Raw genomic sequence first — 22,311 nt, 5'->3', positions numbered from 1 at the left:
CTTCGTTTCTCCGTTGCGATTCGCTGTCGTATCGACGTCGGACGAAACATCGGCCAGGGGGTGGCGTGTGGTGTGATCTGGAAAGAGGATATGGATGTGTATCACCCACGGGGGTAGGTGTAACGGTATGAGAAATCCTCCTGTGAATTGCTAGGATTTTTTTTTTTTCTGTTTTTTTCTGTTTTTTTTTTTTTTCCACGCCCTCACCAGAATTCAAAGGTTCTCGAGGACTGGATCCATCCAGTACCGCGGTTTCGTCGACGTGTTTCGCGAGGTTTCACACTGTTTCTTTTTCACGTTCTCCAAAATTTTCCATTGTCAGCTATTGCAGCGTCATCCGAACGACGAAACTCCAGATTAGAAGCTTTTCTCGTATATTTTTTTTGAATCTCAGGAGATGCAATTTTTTTTTTCTCGTTTTTTTCTCTCATTCTACCAAGCGTGGCGAAATTGAACTTCGGGAGCAGTTTTGCGGCGACTTTTATGTAGACGTGCGGATATATAGTAGGTCGGTAGCAGTGGGCGGTAAAGTTGAAGCGTTGTTAATTTATATTAATGACAGTACATGTGGAAGTGGCTCGTGTATGAGCGAGATATAAAGATGAAAATAGCGAATAAGACGGAGAAGAAGACGGGGGAGGGAAAAAGGGGTTATGGCGAATAGGCTGCTAGTTAGTCGAGTCCTCTGTCGACTGCGAATTATTCATGTCGCAGTTTGTCCCTGGCGAGATGGAGTACAACAAATAGCTTCATACATCCCTATACCGCAGAAGAGGACTATTTACGTTCCATGATCACAAGAGTCACTATAAAGAACGTCACCCCGCATCGCGCAACTTTATTTTCTCAGTTTCGTTCAGTTCATTTCTCTGATTTTTTTTCTCTTTTTCTCTTTCTTTCGATTAAACGTATATAAAATTGGTACAACGTTTCCGATCACATCGATGTTACGTAAATTCTTGACGAGTGTACGTGATACTCCCTCCCAAAGGTTCGGATAATATAAAAAATAGGGTTGCGGAACGACTTCGTACAGGGCGTACGATCGTGTTTGTTAACTTGTTTTTTTCCTCGCCTTATATCCGCCGACCTGTACACGAGTACGAGGACGCAAAAGAGTAAAAAAAAGCGAGGTAAAAGTCAAAAGCTACCTCTAATCGGCCCGCAAGGTTTTTTCGTTTCACCCTATCCGCCGCAGCTAACTAACGAAAAGGTGTATCTCGCTGCTCTTGTACATCCCGCCCGAATAATATCCCCGTACCGTCGTATAATTGAATGAAAAAGAGATTAGTGTCCTCGTTTAACGAGCATTGTTCTTATAACGCAAATGCCGCTTCTACCGTGCGGATATTACTTCGTCCCCCGTTCGAGATGAATCACCGAAAATTTTTTTCTTTTTTTCTTTTTTTTTTTTTTCTTCAATAATACGCACGCATACGCGTACAAACCCCTCGGGCGGAATTACAAAGCGCGACCCGCGGGATTCGCGAGAGCTCTCGTTTCCGATGTATAAATTTTTTTTTCCACTTTTTTTTTTGGAATTTTGTTCCACTAGCCTCGACTACGAACGTTTTGTTATCGGTTTTCACCCGCACGTCCGGCGCTAATCCCTCTGAAAAGTGGCGACAAAATTTGAAAGTGTTCGCGTGGATGAAGTGTGACGCGCGCGGGGACAATGAAAGGCGATTTATCACCTTTCCTCAACTTCTCCGACTCGTGCAGGGTCGTCCGCACGTCACGCATAAATGTACCCGTCGTGCAGGGGGATGATCGCTCGATCACCGAAACCGTCGGAGCTGCCGGTTACCATGCAGGGCGCAGGTACAACGTACGTACGTACGCGTATATTTGAACAGTATAAACATCAACTCCTCGCTTCTGTTTTCGCTCGTGCTCCTCCCGTTGCCGGGAATTACCCGGGAGAGCCTGCCATTGTCAGGATCAAAGGATACAACCTGCAGCCTCCCCCCCCCCCCCCCCCCCCCTCTTTCCTATACGTCGTCCATGATCTGCCATGTTCCGAGCCACCGTAGCGGTATATTAAAGCTGCGGTGACACGACGCTCCGCAGGACGTATACATATATACGTGACGTTGAAAGTCTTGTTTCTCTTGTACCTTGCGAGCGGATCATCAGGATCCTAACCGGTTAATCCTTCATCACCTTTGTTCCACAACTAACAATCTGTAGAGACGCGGAACGACCATTTGGGAAGCTCAAAGTGTGTGCGAACTTTGACGTCGACGATGCCGCGGTAACCCCGACGTCATTGTCTTTCTCGTGAATTCAAACAGTCCGATACAAATTGGATATCGCAATCGAACGCTACGCGAAATTCTTACAGTCGACGGATTTATCTTCTCTGTCATTTTATTTTTTTTTCTTTTTCTCTCCAGTTTCCGATCGGTGGATTAAACCCCGAGCCGATTAACCGGTAAAGGGTTTCGTAAGTGTATTCATGGGTTCGGTCCGCTCGTATGTTCGTTGCGTATATTATGTTATATGACGATGTAGTAGAGGTTGCGACGTTTAATGGGTTGGTTCACGCGAACCGTCGTTCGGTCACTATATAGAGCCCGGCGAGTCCGCCGGAGCTGGTTTATGCGGAGAACGGAGGTGGGCGCCATTAGTTCGGGGCGCAAGCTCGACTCGACTTCGCGAATGCCTCACGTGACCACTTGTCACGTCTTATTAAACGGCAGGGTATTTAATTCCATTTTTGATACCCGCAGCTGACTCGACCGACTCTCCCTTGTTTAGGTGGGTATCAAGTTTAACGATCGGGTTCACTCGGCTTGTTGTTAGTCCGAAATTCTACACCGCAGATACCGAATGAATTTCGAACTCGATCTCCGAGAATCGGAAAACGGACGTACGATCGTCGCGTACCTTGTGACCTCGGAATCCCGACCCTGTCTCGAAATTCGTCGGTGATGTTGTTGCGACACGGTGAGAAGTTGATTTTTTCACAACGATTCTCTTTTTCCCTCAACTTTTGCTCTTCACTCTATTCGTTGTTCGAGAATAACACCTTGGTACGGTTAATGGAAAGTTAGTCGTCGTTCGGCGAGAGAGGAGTTGCGTTACGAGGGGACGAAGGGAGAAAAAAATGAAGTTAAAAAACAAAAAAATCGTAATTGCTGCCGCTGATGTTGGAGGGTTGAGAGCGGTGGCGGGGGATTTTGATGTTAGATATCATTATGTGTTATTAAAATTTTCACCGTGAAAATTTCCGAGCGGTAATAATGGGGCGCTAATCGAATTGTCGATTACACTGGCGTCGGTGGTGGACTTCGCGAGCCCCGGCGAGGCGGTGGTACGTACAGGTATAACGCGTGTCCGAGAATTTCGACGGTGTGACGCAAAAGCGTCGCGACGCTCGTTCAAAACGGGTTGAGTGAATCACGGGTAAAACTCGGCGGTTCTTCCCTACGCTCTCTCCCATTCGAGCGAGGGAGAATAAGCATTTTGAAATCGACGGGGTTAGGGGACCTAATATTGTTAAACGCGGGGTACGTCATAATTGAAGGGTTATATACACTGGAATCGTTTGATACGGACGGTACGTGTTCCCTCAACCCTCGGTCGCCCCTCTATTCGCTTTCACCGCGGTACACATCTAGCCGGGTATAGCTGATTCCGAATCTCCCTCGACCCCTTTTGGCCGCACGCTACGCCACATGTTACCCTGACAAGTGGCGGCTGAACGGCAAGTGTAAATTGCGTTACACCGAAATTAAACTTGACGGTATCGAGAGACGCGGCTGTACCGCATCCACCGGCTCTATACGTAAATTTCACCACACGCGCCTCGTCGATTCCTGTATTCGCCGATCATTTTCTCCACCGGACAGCCCCCCGATCTGGCGCGCGCGATCAAAATGTGTTAGAAATTTTCGGTCAACGATTTAGCGGTGAAAGTGCCGTGTGGCTGACAAATTTCAATGTCGATTTGCGATGATTCGTTACTGGAATCACGTTGCTCGAAGTTTTTCGCCGTGACCCACCAGCTTTTATTAGGTCCGGGGGCGATCGCGGGGGGGGGCGGGTGGGAGAGTCGAGATAGTGCGGAAAAGCTCGAGAATGAGTTTAGAGTCGCCAATTTCGTTATCTTCCGATACGTTAACAAGATCCAAACTTCACCGCGTGCAAATCGTCGTTGAACAGCGATAAACCGATAAAAAGTTTTACGGTATAGAGCGGGACCGGGTCGACGCCGGTTGAACGGGTCGGGCGTGGGGAGAAAAATTTTCATCTCCAGCTACAACCCCCCTTTTTTTTCAACACTTCTTCGTCGCGGCCCTAAACGCTCGAATTTCCTGCCACCGTTTTTCAACGACGATTGCTGCTTCGCTTCTACTTCTGATTCCCTATCCTTACTCGCCAATATTTCTCCGGTTCGTCGAGGCGGCCGAGGAGATTCGACGGATCGGCGAGAGTGAATTAACGCTGTAGAGCGGGCTATGAATAAAATTATTGAATCAATTTTCTCATTATCTAGCAACAACGACCTTGACAGCCTCGACGGTTACTCGCGGTCTACGCAAATTTGATCAACGTCGTACAGATAGACAATCACTCCCGCGGCATTCAGCCGCGTAGTTCACATTGGATGGATTAAAAATTCACGATGAAGCGAAGGAAGTTCCGAGACACGTGCGTCTAATTTATTTGGAAATTTTAACGCCGAATCTCGAAACTTCCGAAGTCCGCTTCGACTTCGTTTCTCCACTTTCCTAGTTTTCGCTTTGGTAAAAACTCTTCGCGATTCTCCCGGGCGGGGTATGATGATAATAATAATAATAATAATAATGATAAGTTGGTGCGGAATGCGAATGTATCCCTTCTCCGATTCTTTGGATCCCCTCGGCGTATGACATCAATTCGATATACAACCAGGAGTAGGTATACGCGTAATACGTAGATCGATTCGATCGTCTACGTACGATCCGACCGATGGCGGGATAACAGCGAATGCCAACTCGACGCTGTGGAATGTAATCACATCGGGGTGTCATGCGATAGCGAGGGGCTAGGTACGTATCGATGGGCGTAGAGAGAGGTATTGGGGGGGAGGGGGGGGGGGGGGGGGGGTCGCAGGGACAGGAAAAGGGGTAAATCGAGAACGACGAACGGTCGACTTCGAACGTTTGGTATAAAGTGACAGCGAGTTCATTCCGCGAGTCGATTACACCCTGTATTCCAGCTGCATAGTATTACTACGGCTTAACGCACACCTATGTGTGGATATCTTCTTTTTTACACCGACTCGGATTTCTACACTAGCGATCAATCTTCAACGTCTCCGAGTGAAGTGGGGGTATCGTTCTACGATCGTAGAATATTCCCGCCTATCCAGAGCTACTCCGATAACAACGTTATTGTACAGAGACTTGCTATAGATTTTATCGACATCTTATCCATTCATTGCTTCGGAGAAAAACGTCTTTTCTCTTCTGAAATAAGAAAGAAAAAAAAAAAAAAGAGCAGTTAATAGCCGTAATTTGTGCAGGCCCAAGGAACTTAATGAGTTTTATGCGTCTTTCTTGCAAATATTACTTCTGAACTTCGTAGTTTTTTTTGTTTTTTTTTCTCCTTCTTTTTCTCAAGTCAGTCTTTTCCTTTTCTTTCGCATATCGAGGAAAATCTTATTGATCGCAGGTGCGGGTTAAAACCACCGCTCATCTCGTTTTTCTTTCTTTATTTTCCCAATTCTTTTTTTTTCTCTTCTTCTTCCATTCAGCTCGATTTCCTTCTTCGTTTGTTTGCGCCAATTAAATTTCACCGGGTTACTGGATGAAATTCAAACTTTCACCTCCTCCTCCCCCCCTCTTACTTGACAGGAGTAGTGAGCGATACCTAATCGGACGGGTAATTAGGGGTTTTTTTCATCTCGAACGGTTTATTCAGGAAGTAAGCGTTCGGGTCTCCTTCACTACTCCGTGCACTCATCCTCACGTCTCGTTTATAAGCCGGTACAAATCCCAATTTGAATACCCTTACCTTCGAAAAAAAAGATCCGATCAAATGAACCCCAGATTTTGCAGGCCCCCTCCACACCCTGCTGAGAGCTCGACGCGAGGCAAGTGATTGCGTAATATTCAACGCCCAGGAGTACGTATAATATTATGTATATAGGTACATGTTAAATTGAATTCGCGTACGTCAAATCCAATATCGCGTATTGCTCGAGGATACGGAAGAGGTGGAGAAAGGTGCCTACTAGATGTTTTGTAAATTCGACGAGACGACGGGGAGATATTTTGGGAAGAAAAAAGTAAAAAATCATAATTTCGCGACGAGTTAAACTCCTTTTCTTTTCATCGAAAGAGTAGAACTGAGAAAAAAAATTTTACACGAAAGTTTGGTAGCTGGCAACTGTATCGCAGTTGTTGACTTTATTAATTATGCGGACGAGGCGAATAGAGTGCCTAAACGACGTTTAATTGCTGGCGATCAAACTCAACTCTCTCACGCTTTTTAAAAAAGGTATCCGACGCTGCGCCAAAGATGAAAAAAAATGAAAAAAATAGAAGGAAAATCATCTCTATGTAAAGGTGTAGAACTATCAGAACTTTATTTATAAACGCATAGAGTCATAATTATTTGACGTAGTTTTGTTTGTGTGCTGGTAGAGTTTAGTTTTTCCGCGGTTATCCGGTAATATAAATCCAATCAAGAGTAGAAAATATAAATATAAGGAGGAGTTTTCTTTCTTTTTTCAACTCATTTACAAATCTGTGTAATTTATTCAAATTGAAAAGTTCGTCCGGGGCCGCTTTGCCCAACATCCTCGGTTATCCTTTGGTCCCTCGATCGTGACTCTGCCTTTATATAGGTATGTATATATGAACGTTTATCGACTTCACTAACAGCGGCGTGGTCGATTTTTTTCATCTTTTTTTTTTCGGTCTAATTTCTTCTCTTTATTTCTCTCGTGATAATTCATTTGGGAAAGGTTCTACCCAAGTGAGACTTAATTATCGACGTCCGATCCAATCGCGATGTTCGAGATCACAAGCAAAGTCGTCGATCTATTATACAAACGGTACAATATTCTCAAATTAATACTTCGTCACTCGACGCGTAATGCGCGTTGAACAAAAAGCGCGAGTTATTTATATTTCTTGAATTTATTAAAAAGAAAGGAAAAAATAAAAACCCTATCAAATATATCCCGAAGCTTCGGTCTTAATTATGGAGCGCTAGTGTATAATCAGGTTAAATATGTACCGGGTTGGTTTCGGTGTTCAGAAATCCGTAGACATATATTACCGGCCTAAGCAGCTCGGTTGTTTTACGTAAGCGGTGGCTTAAGTGGCTGCGAGAAGGAAGTAATAAGGGCGAAGAAAATGGGGGGGAAACCGAGAACGGAAGCTCGAAATCGGAAGGAGCTTTATTATACACAGATAAATACAACGCGCAACATCCGCACATCTTCGGTTATCGCATGACCGATCCCCGATCATTGCTCCGGACTTTTGATACGGCTAAAGTGGTATGAAATAAGGAGGGTTGAACCGCCGCCGTCGGAGGGGGGGGGGGGGGGGGAGGTACCCGGAGAGCCGTTACCTCGGGTATACCAACGATAAGCGATTCGGGAGCTGCGCGACGTCTTTGAACGACGATTCTATGCACCGTGCGGAACGGACACCGAACACTTGGCACAACTCTGTGTTTCATTGGCAAATCGTGATTCGACGACGGCGTCTCAAACGTTCGCTAAATTACCCGGGTTTCGATAGCAGTCACTTTGATAATTAGTTTGCAGAGCTGGCCGGGGAATAGTAGTACGTGTCCCTACGAAAACGCAGTTCAACGTTTACAAAGTAAGAAAAAATCGAAGAAAATCAAGGTGATACCGCGTTTGCCCGCTTTTTCAGTTTTGGTGAACTAGACGTTCCTCGCCGCGGGAATCGGTTGCAATACGAAGAGTTAAACTCCAGACTCTCTTCACCAAAGGATTCGAATAACCGCGAATCAAAGTCTACGAACGGTGCAAAGGCGGGGCCACGTTTGCTATACTTGCTCCAACGTCGCTGGCAAAATTATAGAACTAATTAAAACTTGATTATTACCGCTTAAGAAACGACGAACCCCGTACTTTCCCTTTTCCTCCTTCTCATCCTCATCCCCCACCACCCCTCGGAGAATGTGATAAGTGGCTGTATAGATACGAGGTAAACCGAGTCGTCCCACCGCTGCCGCGGCTTCGCTAGGTGGGCCAAAGTATCTTTTATGTTACTTGATTCCGAACACACTACGTTAGCCACAAATTCAGGTGTGGTACTCATGGGTATCACGGTGTAGTTGGTACAACTTGGTTCCGCACAAACCACCCCCTCCCCCCCCCCCCCCCCTTCCAACCGTTGCGCTAATGATAATTGTTATTTAATGAAATTTTCGCTATACTTTGGTTAATCTACGCCCAATTACCCGACACTTTAACAATCTGAAATTATGAAACGTTGATTAACGAGCTACCGTGTACACGGTACACCTGTACATTCGCCCGACTACGGTGCCACGAGATAAAATAGATAACGTGAAATACTTCCAACATTTCCTGGAAAGATTAAACGTCACTTTATACATCAGCTGGGGCAATTATTGCAGTATACAGCAGACGTTGCGTGTTCAATTACATGTCCAACGTGCCCTGGCGCCGGCCAGTCCGAATCTCCGCGGGGACCGGTGTGTACGGCGTTTATTGCTCTCCGGTGCAGTTAGGGGATACCTAGGAGATGGGTAGAAAGGGTGGACGAAGGGGACGAAGTTAGTAGAGACCGAGTGAATTCTACAACCGGATAATTGGCTGGACACCCCCTCCCTCTATTCTCCGGTGGCGCACGGGTGTCCGATGTCTCACACCGTTGGCCGGGACCTTCCGCATCTGCCATCACATAAATTCCGCGAAGTCGACCTACGTAGGTACGTACGTACCTCGTTGTCGCTCACAAATCACCCGATACCCTCTGCACTTTTATATTTTTATTCAACAACTGGCCACAGTTTGATGAAAATATTTCCACCCAACCGTGGACGGTGTCTTTTTTATTTAAGATGCCGATATTGAGACGCTGATGTATGCGATATGGGGTCGTGAAAGATTCGAAGCAAAAGAGAGGGAAAAAACAGGAGCGCGTTTCCTGGTACGTCACGTACGTGTATATAGCTTGGATGTAATAAAGTGGAGAATGTAGATTTATCGTTTGCGAAAGAAGTCAATACCGGAGGACACGAGTGTATGCGTGTGTGTGTGTGCGTACGTGTGTGTGCGGAGGAGAGTGGCTGCGCTGCGTGGATATTAAAGTTCCTCTTTTTCCGGGCACGGAGGGCCGGATTCGCTTTGGGGGGTCCGGGGTTGCATCGCGAAGCGTTTTTCGGGCGCGTTAAAGTTGACAAGACTTTAACATAACCCGGTGAGGTTTCGGGGTGACGGCCGACGGGGTGGATTGACGTGTGCGTTCGGGGAGTTTTGGGAGTCCTGCCGTGGCGCGTTCGAGTGCCGAGAAAATGGTCGAATTGGTGCGACGTACGTCAAGTGTCGCCTGAGCCATCGGAGAGAGGATTTACATTTATTGGAAGCCGATCGCGAGGACGGGATAAGAAATTAGAGGGCGGGAGAATTAAAGAGAAATGGCGAAGGGCGAAGGGTTAAGAGTCGGTGATAATTCGAGGCGTTAGATAAATCCGCACAAATTATACAGATTAGACCTGATCGTTCCCCGATCGCAATTCCTTCCTTCGTATTTTTTTTTCATTTATTTTTTTTTTTCATTTTCCGCCGCCATCCTCCGGTCATTCCAATCTACATCGGGAGAGTAATATCGAACTCTGGACAACCCCGACCAATCCTTCCCACTCTCGCACGCTGATCTCAAGCCAAATAATGGAAAAAGGATCGAAACAAATGCCCGCCATCAAGCGGAGATCTTTTTACCGGGCCACTGCAGCCAAATTCCGCTGCTGATTTATCGAACCCACCTATGTGACTATACATCCTTGTACTTTCGATTTCGTTTCATCCAACAGACTTCATTACTTTTGCATACTGACATACGAAACGTATCTAGATAATTGTAACATTGCCGTGCTATGCGTTACACATATTTTTTTACTCGAACAGCATCACACGAGCGAACTTCGCGCGCGTCGCATTTGATTTCATTTGTCATTTGAATTTTTGTCCCGTAATATTTTTCTAATTTCACATCATTATATGTATTTCACACGCATGTTGAGAGTTTTTTATTATCAGTCTAGAAATTTTTCTCATCGATATATCTCAATTTTTCCGATCCATGGAGTGAAAAATTTGGCGATAACTCAATCAATTTAATATATAGAAAAATGAAGTATTTTTAAAATCGATCGTATGGCACTTTTCCAACGTATTTTGACCCCAGAAATACAAATCCGTTGGTCAAATTGAGCTACGAATTATTCCCATCGTGATATCCTGGATTTTCCGCTTTTCGGATCGAAAAATTGGCGAGAACCCGATCAATTTTGTAAATGGATGAATTTGTCTTGTAAATTCGGATTCCATAGCTAAAAATATTCGGGAATACCATTCGAAAACCCACTTTGATTTTTGTTCAACATTTCAATACCGCTCGAGTCGACCTAACGACATGTCAAAGTACCTTGTCCGATAGAGAAGAATCCTTCAATATTTAATCCGGTTGAGCTACATATGTTTTAATCGTTGTTTTTCAATCGAAGAGTATCGACGTACAGTTACGAGGAAGAAGTAAGAGTTGAAGCGAAGCAGAAGTATCTGTGGGTTGAAAATGTATTACGTGAATATTTTAGATCGATATGGATTGATTCGATATATTTGAGGAGAGAGGAGGAAACTTTGGAGGAAAGAGTAAACCGCTTTTTCCGTAATTCGTAATAAAATATTCCATCAGTTACCGAACGAAAGCGATTTCTCTCCGATGGTATCTCCGATTTGACGTTTAAGATATCCGAGAAAATGAGCGAGGACTTTCATAACCGAGATAAACATTCCATTACAATGATTGGACCCGGCGAACCTCTTCACCCTGCCAATTTACGATCTTCAATCTTTTATCCCGGATTATTACGATTTATTTGTAATCGCTTCGCTCGCCAAGATATCGAGAGACAGACGCCATGAACAATCACTATACCTGATCAGGCGATCGCGTCTTTCTAGGAATGCAACCCCACGTACTCCCTGACATTTCTTGGGATTCAAATATCACGCGCGTGCAATTCCATATACTTTGATCTAATTGTGAGAGTTGAACTCGATTTCCTGAAAATTTGTCAGCAACTGAATAGAAGCGAACCACGGGAGCAAAAGCGAGCCCTACAGCACACTTCGGAAGGTTTCGCCGATATTCGAAGCCATTACTATTCCGAACCGAGTTAAATAGAAATCAAAGGATGAAATATCCGGGATTAAATTTTGGTAGCGGAGTTCGTTTGATCGAATCTCGTTATCTCGAAGTCTCGATGGTACGCGAAATTCAATAGGCTGCTGGCTATAATTTCGCCCGGGATGCAAGGGAGTTGCTACATTACAAATCGCGCGCTCGTAACTCTTTTTTTTTTTGTTTTTTTGCTGCTCAAGTACCCGCGTTATAAACGCTGGCGATTAACCGCTGCAACGATCACCAAACTTTCTCGAGGCAGGACGAATATATATACATTATACACATAGTTGTGCTAAACCAATATTTCTATCCTAGCCCCGTATAAATGTCAACAGCTGACCACCACCCGCCATAAATATAACAGCTGTCCGGAGGCGGTGAACTAATAGGACTACGTCTGAAATTTCGGAAAATGGAAAACGGAAAACCATACTTTACCTATCGTCCTTTTTTCATTTGTTTTTCAGGGGCTGTAGCAACTGTTACCCTCGTAATCATCGAATCGAAATAGAGCGTGCATCGGTGAGTATTAAATTTTAATTATTTTCTCTAAACCAAATTAACCCGAAATACGTAATGTTAATATATACGTATGTATTTTTCTTTTTTTAAATAATCAGTGAACATGTACGTACAAAATCAATTTCTGCCAAATTGAAACTATACGTTCCGAACTCCTATTTCAACGATTCACGTCGAATTATTAAAATTCCCTTGACAGAAAAAGCATCGAACCTGCATTGAATTATACACGGATTAATGTGCGCTGTAACGATTACAACTGCCGGAATTTTTCCAGTCTAGTCTGGGAATAATATTCCGATACCCATCCTCCTTGCGAATCCGTTTGGTTTTATTGCATCAGAGCAACCTATAGCACGGTGGAACGAATTCCGGTTTGAAAATGCAGTTTGCGGAGTTTTCTGTAATTTGGTTTTTCCATTCTTGTTTCACCGAAGATATGCCAGCTTGAATAAAGAAAAAAAAAAAACTAATAAAAAAAATTCGGCAAATATCGCTTTTCCGAAGAATTCGTCCAACTCTCCACTCCAATCCGGAAGCTTTCCGAGACTATGGAATGGTCGAGATCAATCTCGTACCAGATTAGCTTTGGCCGGAGACGTAGACGGGGTCGCGAGGTACTCGCTGATGATAATTAATGGTGCGAGGAACCCTCTCAATTATGTAAGTGATTTCTTGGAGGACTTTAGCTGCCTGGCTCGACTTTCAACGCCACGTTCCGAACCGTTGCCTAATTTACTTCCTGGCAGCGCTTCGACGCCCTATACCTTCTTCCGATCAACGTACTACGTGTCTCTGGAAACCGGACGAAAAAGGAAGGGAAAAAGTCTCTTGAAGAGTTTCAAATGAAATCAGAACTGAGAACACGGTGAAAAACATTCGGAGAATTCAACGAAAGAAAGGTGTAAATGATTCCAGTTGAACACCTACCGTTATCCAGGGTTCTTAATCATCCCGAATTCAATCGTTGTGATCGCGTCTGTCGCGAGTGAAGTTGGCGCAAACTGAACGGAGATAGAATCAATGACCTCGATAAGACTTCGGTTACGGTAAAATCGCTGAAATGAAACGCGACGCGTGAAATGATGTGAAACTCACTGCGGCATATATCCGCGATTCAATCGGAATGATAATCATCCATGTTTATCGAGTGGTTTACTGTAATCTATGTCAAAGTACATCTGTTTGCGCTGAAACAACAACACCGGGGTATCCCCGTGGCGCGGCGGTTTGCCACGGTGCTCCGCTATTCGAACGTTTGTCTGCTCCGAATGCAGATCGCATCTGACTTCCCGATAATACGGCAACAACCATGGAAAGTGGTGGGGGGCGTTTCCGATTTTGTCAACCGACAATGAACGGTGCGCAGACGGTAGATTGTACGACAATAACGGAGCACGGCTGTCCACCGTACGTAACGATCTCCGTTTTGACGAGAAAACATCTTTTCGCTTCCACGTTCCGGCGTTCCAACTCAAATCCCCCCCCCATTCGTTTCACCCTCGGTAACGCTCACACGCGTCCTTTTCTTCGTCGGACAAGAAATGCACTCAAGATTCGGTCGTTCGTAGCCGAGTACACCGACGCTGTAAATTTGGGGCCGAGACCGCACGTTCCTCGAACATCCGGCCGATCATCGGGTGCAACCGAGCGCGGAGGCACGGGCCAAGGAGGAAAACCGACGAGGTGAAACAGAAGGAGACGGTGATGAATATTCGAAGGGAGACCGCGTGGCTCCTCGGAATCGGTGACGAGCATTTTAAGGGCGTCCAAATGCCGCACGTCTAGCTTCGCGTACCTCCGCACCGGTAGGTGTCCCCCATACCCCCGTACTCGACCGCGATGCTCGTAACCAGGTGAGGTGAACGCACGAGTACGAGGAACGGAAGATAGACCAGCGGCGCGTGGACGCGGCAGATGGTGACGCCCAACCGACCGTGGTACCGGTTCCGTTACCCACGATAATGACCAACGGGCCGCCGCCGCCTCTGTCTGTCCGTTCGTCTGCCCAGGCTACTTATTTGGTTATTTGGACTATCGTGGTTACTTTTCGTTCTCTTATCGGGCGGTGGAAGATAATCGTGGATTTCTGGTAAATTGGATCCCTTCAGTTTTTCTGGTTTAATTTTCAATGAGTACAACGGCCGATCGAATATCGGCGATCGAGGAAATTATCGAATCCGGTTCCACCGACAATTATTCTCGAAGGTAATTCGACAAGAGATTTTCTTAAGGTTTTTTTTTTTTCTTCATTTCATTTCGATTCAATCGGAATTATTCAGCGTACGCTTGTACCGATTTTGTCTCGAATTCCAAATCTCTCCAATCAACACGAGGTCATTCTTCGGTATCTTTTCTCGCGTATCATAGAATTGATGCGACTCGCGTACGGCAGAATTTCCGTTCCATCTCGTCCCAGCTTCGAAATTTTCCTCTCTCGTTTTCTAATCCATAACGTGTGTGATTCCGAATCATCATCGGTGGCGTATCTGGTCCGCGGATCGTTCGGGTCTCCGGAGATACGGGCGAATCCATCGGGATACGCAAGACGTAAATAAAGCCTCGGATAGCCGACGATATAAACGTATGAGGTTGAGTTATATATGTACATCGGCGGTGGTTACACGGCGCCATATGGTCGGAGGCGCTCCACTTCTTCGTTTCGCCCTTCCTTAATGTATGAACCGATCGATGTTAAAGGACGTTCGTCCGCGGCCAACGAAACCTAGAGAATACTCGAGCCCGCAGAAAACAGAGGTAGAAACATGCTCCTTGTCTTATTGACCAGTGGAACGAGCGGATAAATAATGCGCGGAAACCAAAGTAATCGGTTTCTGGTTCCTATACCGCTACCGATGTCATTCTCGAGACCGACGAAAAAAAAAAAACACAACACTTGGAAACGAATGCCCGTTTCGTTCCGTTTCATTTCATTTATTCTTATCCCTGTGGGCGGAAAAATCGCTCGCGTTTCGAGTGTACCAAAGAGACGGATTTCGATCGCGTGCGTTTCGTCGGCCTTGATCACCCTTCGTGCGTACGGTTCGTACGGAATATCGTCGCGACGATGTACGTCCGCTGCGGTGCAGATGTTGTGTGGGGTGAAAAAAACGTCGTTGTAAAAATACATGGAATCATCGGCGTGCCGGCGGTACCGTAGTAATAATGAAACGTACGAGACCAGCCGGTCGGCCGCGCTTGGCCATTGTCCGAGGCAAAGCGCGTAACAGAATATCCGGCCGGACGCGAGAGTCACTCCGTTCTCTATTTCCCGTCCCGCCCCTCGATTCTCTCGCTCTATCTATTCGTATTCGGGCGGGTGCCGGGTGCGGGGTGGAGGGGGGAGGGGGGGGTATGTTTGTCGCTGGTTTCTTCATACTCCGTCCTTACTCCGTGGTGAATTTTCTCTTATTCTTCTCCTCTCCCTTTACATCGTACTCTCCGCGTGTAGGTATATACATATATCCATTCAACGACGAATTATTTCGTCTCTCTTTACGCTGCAACGCGTACGTAGAATTCGTGCCACTTACACACGATGAAACCGTAATATATTTAGCTGATGAACACTCATGCGGTCATGTCGTGCACGAGTGTAATTTTACACGTATATATATACAATGTATATAACTAACCATGTATAACGTATGTACGTGGTTTATTAGGACGGTAATAACAACGAGATAATTCAATACCGCGTAACCCTTGTATCTCCCCAACTCCCCGGTCGTAGCTACTTTGAATTACCTAGGGCAAAATTTATGGCACTCGTTTCTCGCGACGTCAAAGGACGTCTACTCCGTGATTATTGATACACGGATCGGTATAAGTCGTTGTCCGATTGTCGTTCGGACGAAAATCGTCGAGGTTACTTCGTACCCCGACGTGTCGCAATATACCACACGTTTGATGACAGGTGTTTGACGAACGTGCCTACTTTCGCGGAAGGGGACGCGCCTCTATTCTCCATGTATCGAAGCAGGCTGGAATTTCGGAAGACCAAAGGGTAAGGAGGAGCGAGAGGAGTTTCGAGTGAAAAGAGTAACGAAACAAAAGAGAGAGAAAAAAAAAAAATATGAACGAGGAACGAGGAAAGGTGGAAGGAGACACCGAGCACCGGACGTGGAAGCCCGGCCACCGAGCGTGATACCGTAGGTTCCAGTTACAAAGAACCCCCGGGGACACCCGTGGAGTAGTTTCAGGGTCTCAGGGTCCCATGGTCGCCACTAGAACCGACGGGGAATAGCTGGGGCGAGGGGAGGCGTAGGATACCCCAGGGGTTAATCAGGGTTTTGGTGCATTTGGCGGTGTTCCCCGACGTCGTTACACGGCGCATCCGTGTCTCCTCTCTGCGAGTGAGTATCGATATGAAGTGCGCATCGAAATCTACGTACCCCGGCGGTTGACGTTATTAACGGGAATCGATACGGAGAGTGAAAATCGCGATCGTTCAATTAAGAAATAATTGAAAGAGTCTCGACCGCGTGCAGATCGATGAAAGTAGACTCTCCACCGGGTTAGAATCATAAAAATCAATCCACGGTTGAAGGATTTACATTTTTCAAGCTGCGCTGGTAAAAAATCATTTGTTATAAAAAAAAAAATATATATATACATATATATAACCGCGACGAGGGCTTACGCGCCAGAACCTCCGGGTATGATTTAATTGGAACTTGACCCAGTGCGGAACCCGTGCTGTTATCGGATGACTCGAACCGATAAAATGTCTGCGTAATAATGATGAATATATATATAAAAAAAAAAAAAAATTAAAAATAAAAAAAACATGGAGAAGCACGGATAATTTGCGGATCGGTTTACTTCGCTACGTCGGATCGACTTTTTATTTTTTCAGTTATTATCTTTTCGCCGAACATATTCGTCGATCGTCGGTGCTACCGGTACGGCACGCACGTCAGTTTCGGGTATCAAAGAGATAACGACTCGTTCAATCTCCGTGGGTGAAAAACAACAGCGCAGCTTTTCAGATCACTGCTCCTTCGGATGAGAGGGCAGATATTTCGACAGCGGGAGCGTCAACGAGACGCGCGAAGAGAAAGAGACTCCCTCTCCTTCCTTTTTTCACGAACACTCGGAGTCGCGCGATCCTATAACGGAATCCAAAATAACAAGGGACGCCCGAACCCCGCCGCCCCCGCGGTACCGGTGAATCGGGGAAAAGAGTTTTGAAAAAGTCTCGGAGAGCTCACGACTCGTTACTATATCGCAACGAGCGGACCCGCGAGCGTACAAGATAACCGAGTTCACCCTTCCGTTTGTTTCGCTCGTGCAGCGTACAGCGTGTCCTTTTTTCCGATGATCCGTCATCGCGACTAAGGGATGAGATGAGCGGTAAATTTTTCACAAATGAGAGGACGTCGGTTTTAGAAGAGGAGAATACAAAAAAATTTCAAATTCGCATTCAAACTTTGTTACGATCTGGTGCAGCATCGGGCCGAAGTGGTACTCTCTGTTTTTTTTTTGATTTTTTTTTCTCTATCGTACCGTCGATACATCTTTACATTTTATTTCACTTTATTTTTACGACCCGAATTGAAGTTTCCCTCGTATTTTTATTGCCGCACAGTGTGTATACCCGGTTATACTCCGTAACTGTCTGCACATAAGGCAGAGAGACTCGCGCCTGTGTTATCGAATCGCGATTATTTTTAGCTGACTCGGATAACGCTCTTTGACCCGCCTGCAGCAGAAAACCAACGCGATTTCAAGAGTTCTCTGGCCCGTACCTACAAATTCGCTCGTAGCTGACGTCACATTCCGATACCGCTGAAGATACAAGTTGAGGGGAAAAAAAAACACGAAGAAGAAGAAGAAAGAATAAAATTCATAAAATGCCGCAGCCACATCGATTCCGTATTATTTTTATCTTAACGTTAGTCGTTAGATTCTCGATGTCGCCGTGTGTGTCGGCGTAAATTTTTTGCCGCCACCGCTACCGTCGAGTTGTTTATTTATTTGTTTGTTTTGTTTTTCTTCGCTTGTTGATGGGTCAGGAGGCCACAGGTGCTCGGATGAAAGAACGAACGGAATTAAGACGAGTTTGCGAATAAGGAAGCCCTCGTACCACCCTCGACGTTTCGGGATAAAGGTTATACCGTCGCACAAAGGGCTCGAACCAATTGGCGATCATTCGTTCGGCAAAGAAATTCATCCGAGCGTACACCTGATGCGGCTATACAGACTTATGTACGCGTAGGTGTACAAGATATATATATATATATATATATAATATGAAGGATCCTAAAAAAAGGAAGATGAAGAAAAATGAAAAAACGAAGAGCGAATAAGAATCGTATCTTCAAAGAGGGGAGATATTTTTTCGATTCTCTTTTTTTTTTTTACTTCCGTTCCTAAAAAAGCTCCGCCGATTGTTATCGCCTCGCCGGAATAATTTCACGTTCGACGATCTTCGATTAAATCGGATGAACTTTATAATTTTAACATGCAAACGATTTCGAAGAGAGTGACTGCGGCGAAGTTAGCCGAGAATATATACGTGTGTATATACCTATCTGCCGTCCAAAGTAAATTTGGCTATCGTCCAATGCTGGGGGATAATCTTTATAATAGCACAAACTAAAAGCACGTCGGTGTTATGCGCTGCAGCTTTGGCCCGGCTAGTAACCCCCGTACGCGAATTACTTCTCGTCTCGCAATTATCTAATTTTGAATCTCTACGGCATGTGGGGTGTGCGGGTACACTTTGCCGTGATTTTATCAATCCGAGCTCTGAAACTCTGCCACCTATTTGCTTTTTTTTTTTTTTTTTTTGTCTTATCACGTGGCTCGATGTAACAGAAAATTTCAAGTACGTTTTCAACAGCATTATAAAGAGCGAAAGGCTGAATCAGTGCGACGACCTATGACCTCTGGAAGACTCCAGGGGTGACCTATATAACTATATAACCGCATCTGTACATACACACGATCGTTTTACGGCACACGCGTGACGGTAGGAAATTCGATCGAGACTTTTCAGCCGCAAATTTGTTACAGAGCAAACGCAATCGTCCCGTTGTGCTGCATCTCCCTCTGCACATTTCTATACATATACACATCTATATACGTGTATATGTATATATGCAGTACCGCGGTTATAACGGTTCGACAATGCACCAGGGAAGACCAATTTCGGAAACTATTTTCCAACTACATTCTACCTTTTATTTCGACTGTTTTTCTTCTTTTTTTTTTCTTTTTTTATCGAATATCTATTATATCGGTTAATTTGCGTGGCCATTTTCAAAGCCACAACTAATAGCGCGTACGGTCTGATAAGAAAAAAAAAAAAATTGCACCAGTATTTTCATCAATTTCAGTTTTCCTTTGACGAATGATTATTCAATTTTTCGATCAAAGTGTATCCGGGTGATATTATTAGCTTTTTGACGATCATCGAGATAATGGGACGCTCGCAGTGATTGCGGATTAATCATTGTCGGTACAAATCGCGAAACAATGAAATTTACAGTCTCGCCAAAAAACCCGATCGTCCGTGGAGAAAGTCGAAATAAAAAAGGAATTTCGTTCGCGAGATTCTTCAATTTTTCCACATGTAGACCGTCACGATTATACACGTGTATTCGGCTGTGTCTATACATTATACCTATGTAGATGGAAGTGAGTGTTTACCTATGTAAATGCGTATACACGTATAATATTGACGTAGTATCATCATCTCATGGACCGTAGGCGTATATCTGGGCATATGTAACTAGGCCGCGTGTCCGTCGCATCGAGTTGGAACCCAACGTAACAACTACCAGTTTCACCGTACCAATGCGTCTGGTTTTTGCGTAATAAAAGGCACCCTGAAATTTCCGCTTTCGTAATCGTTGATTTCGGTGATTTTTTAGTCGCGGAACAGAACGTGAAATTTTTCGTTTTGATGTACCCTCTAGAATTCAGATCCCAAAACTGACATCCGTGTGAAAATGAATCGCCTCGATCGAGTTTCGAACGAGTTGAAAAGAAAACAACGGGGTGTAGGACGGTCGAGGTCAATGCGAGGCGAGGGCATAATTAGTAGCGCACCTCTTTTCCGCAGCTGCGGGGCACGACTTAATCCTAATGCTCGCCTTTGAGGTATGGATTCCGCTGGCCGGGATGACCGTACGATTAATGGAGGCTCCTGTCACATTCAATTAGACATAATTGCCACCATAAAGGGAAGGACGAACGGTAGCACCAGTTGTGCTCTCGCAGTGGGTTCTCGCGACCCACTCGTATTTCTATATAAAACCAACGCGGCGTCACCTGACCGCCTACCGCAAACTGACCGACACATTTTTTCGCCTATCTAACGCGTGCGGACGACGCCGAAATAACCTCGAGACGGTGTCACTTGAGACTGATTTTGCAACCCCTCTTGTGTTTGTTGGAATATTTCTCACGACCCCTTCCAAGGTCGAGTACGATCGATAAAAACAAGAAGGAATTTCAACGCGGAATTCGGTAGGGTGGTGCGGGTGGGGTGAAGTGGGGTGGGACCCCGTCCTCCCAACTTCCGCTGTGCCGCTTTGAAGAAGAGGTAAATTGAAAACCATATCCGATCGTGACTCGAGGATCAGAATTACGTCGATTACCGCGCCACCCGAATCGGAAAGCTCTTCGACGTTGAGATCACGCGTTCGATGTAGCTCTCGTAGGAAGAAAAAAAAAAAAAAAAAGAAGTTCATCACGAGTTTCGAAAAAGACGTTAAGAGAGAGAGAGAGGAGAGTGGAACTGCGATAATTCTTCTCGAGGAGACTGTGAGATAAAATTGAAATGATCCGTAACATCTATCATCTCGGCGAAAATAAAAACCTTGAGACATCAATTTTTCCTTTCGACAGTTCGCGGTTTTTACCCTTCGAGTTTATACGAGGCCCATCGAGTCAACGGGATCAATGAAACGGGGAAAGCCATAGTTGGTCGATTTCTCCTACATTAAACGCGACGTTATTTAGTGTTGGTACCTAGATACACAAGCCCGCCCGTACCACACGTATGGCTAAAATGGTCGCGTACACGCGGGGACGCGGAACACACACGTGAACGGAATCACCACCAGCTTCTGGCTGCAGGCCCCCGGGCGATACACCTTTGCCACGCTAATCTCTTCCTCGTCCCTAAACTGCCGGCTCTCCCTTCGTACACACGTGGTTGTGTATGGACACGTTCGTTGTGTCCGAACCCCGGCGTCTGTACGTGTACAACGCGGCGAACCCTCAATGAATCAATCGTTGAGTTTTATCGGTTCGCATCTATCTCGTTGATTTAGAGCAATTCTTGTCCTCCTTCTATTCATTCGAGTTCTCCTCTTTTCCCCGCATGGTAACGAACCGCGCGACCAATAATCCGGCATCGATGTCGTACGGAGGGACCGTTTTACCCGCCCTCCTACTTTCATTCGCAAATGGGTTCCGCTTTGATTAGGCCCGAGTTTGTGTCTCTGTAGACCTCTGCCGTGACCGCTGCCGGGTGCCGGTTGCTCTATTATACGCAGGTACGCAGGTGCGTATTACACTGTAACCCAGATCTGTAACGTACGTAGTTTGCGCCGCGTCGCCGAATACTTTGAAGAGAGGACACTCGAACTCGTACAGTCGACAACATCCGTCCGATCCGTACCACCGACCAACCGTCGTCTTCTACACCGCTCGTCGCCCCGTCCTCGTCGTGCGTACGGATGCAGGTAAACGAGCCAACTCTCGTCGAAGAAATCCTACGAATGGGGTTGGTTCGATCGAATCGATACGCGTGTATATATAACCCCAACGGTCGGTCGTCGTTCATGCCCATCGGGTACGTTACAACCGATTTCTAAACACGGTGCGTAAGCCGGCGGTGGTGATCCCGCGGACACAGCTGTTATTCGTCAGGAAGCCCACATGTACGCGATTACGTGCCGCTGTACGCGCTTACGGCGAGCGGGCGGTTTTGGTCGGGTGGAACCCGCGCACCCGTGGAAAGGTTTCGGTAGAGAAGGACCCGTCGTAAAACCCGGTAGGATCTATTTAAGCCTAAACTTGCAGCGGTACCGCGTCCCGAATCTGAAGCTGAGCCCGTGAATCTCTTTACGACCGATCGTATAGGTCGATCGTACATTGAAATTGGCGGCTGAATTTACGTCCCAAGCTAATTAGCTACTTAATCTAGCCGTCCGCCGTTGTTTCCGGCGAATTCGTTTTTTTTTTTCCCCAAATAGCTATTCTTTGCACCGAAACGATCGACGGGCTCACGTCGATCGCGTCGATCGCTCCCCCGTTTACGAGGACGTCAAATCGCTATCGCGAAGTCGACGCAATCTGAACGCGTGTAAAAAACGTTACCACGTCGCGATGACTCTGGGTAATGGTGGTACAACAGTTT

General features: G+C 45.8%; 2 protein-coding genes across 3 annotated transcripts in view; one reads left to right on the top strand and one right to left on the bottom strand.

Annotated features, from left to right (window-relative positions):
- The window catches only part of LOC105682970 (feline leukemia virus subgroup C receptor-related protein 2-like), a 61,691-nt gene that overhangs the window by 24,209 nt on the left and 15,171 nt on the right, over positions 1-22,311 (top strand). The window contains exons 1-2 of one of the 2 annotated variants that reach the window (XM_048656865.1): positions 8,846-8,931; positions 11,879-11,933. In XM_048656865.1, the coding sequence (XP_048512822.1) occupies positions 8,861-8,931; positions 11,879-11,933 (126 nt within the window). In that variant the 5' untranslated portion in view covers positions 8,846-8,860. Of the gene's footprint in view, positions 1-8,845; positions 8,932-11,878; positions 11,934-22,311 lie in introns of those variants that run through there. The other variant, XM_048656864.1, reaches the window with a different exon arrangement.
- LOC105682979 overlaps positions 1-22,311 on the bottom strand; it is an 86,232-nt gene that overhangs the window by 62,026 nt on the left and 1,895 nt on the right. The window lies entirely within an intron of this gene.

This window comes from Athalia rosae, chromosome 6, assembly GCF_917208135.1.
Source record: "Athalia rosae chromosome 6, iyAthRosa1.1, whole genome shotgun sequence".
NCBI lineage: Eukaryota > Metazoa > Arthropoda > Insecta > Hymenoptera > Athaliidae > Athalia > Athalia rosae.
Note: the sequence above shows the minus strand (reverse complement) of the source record. Positions and strands in the feature narration are given on the sequence as shown.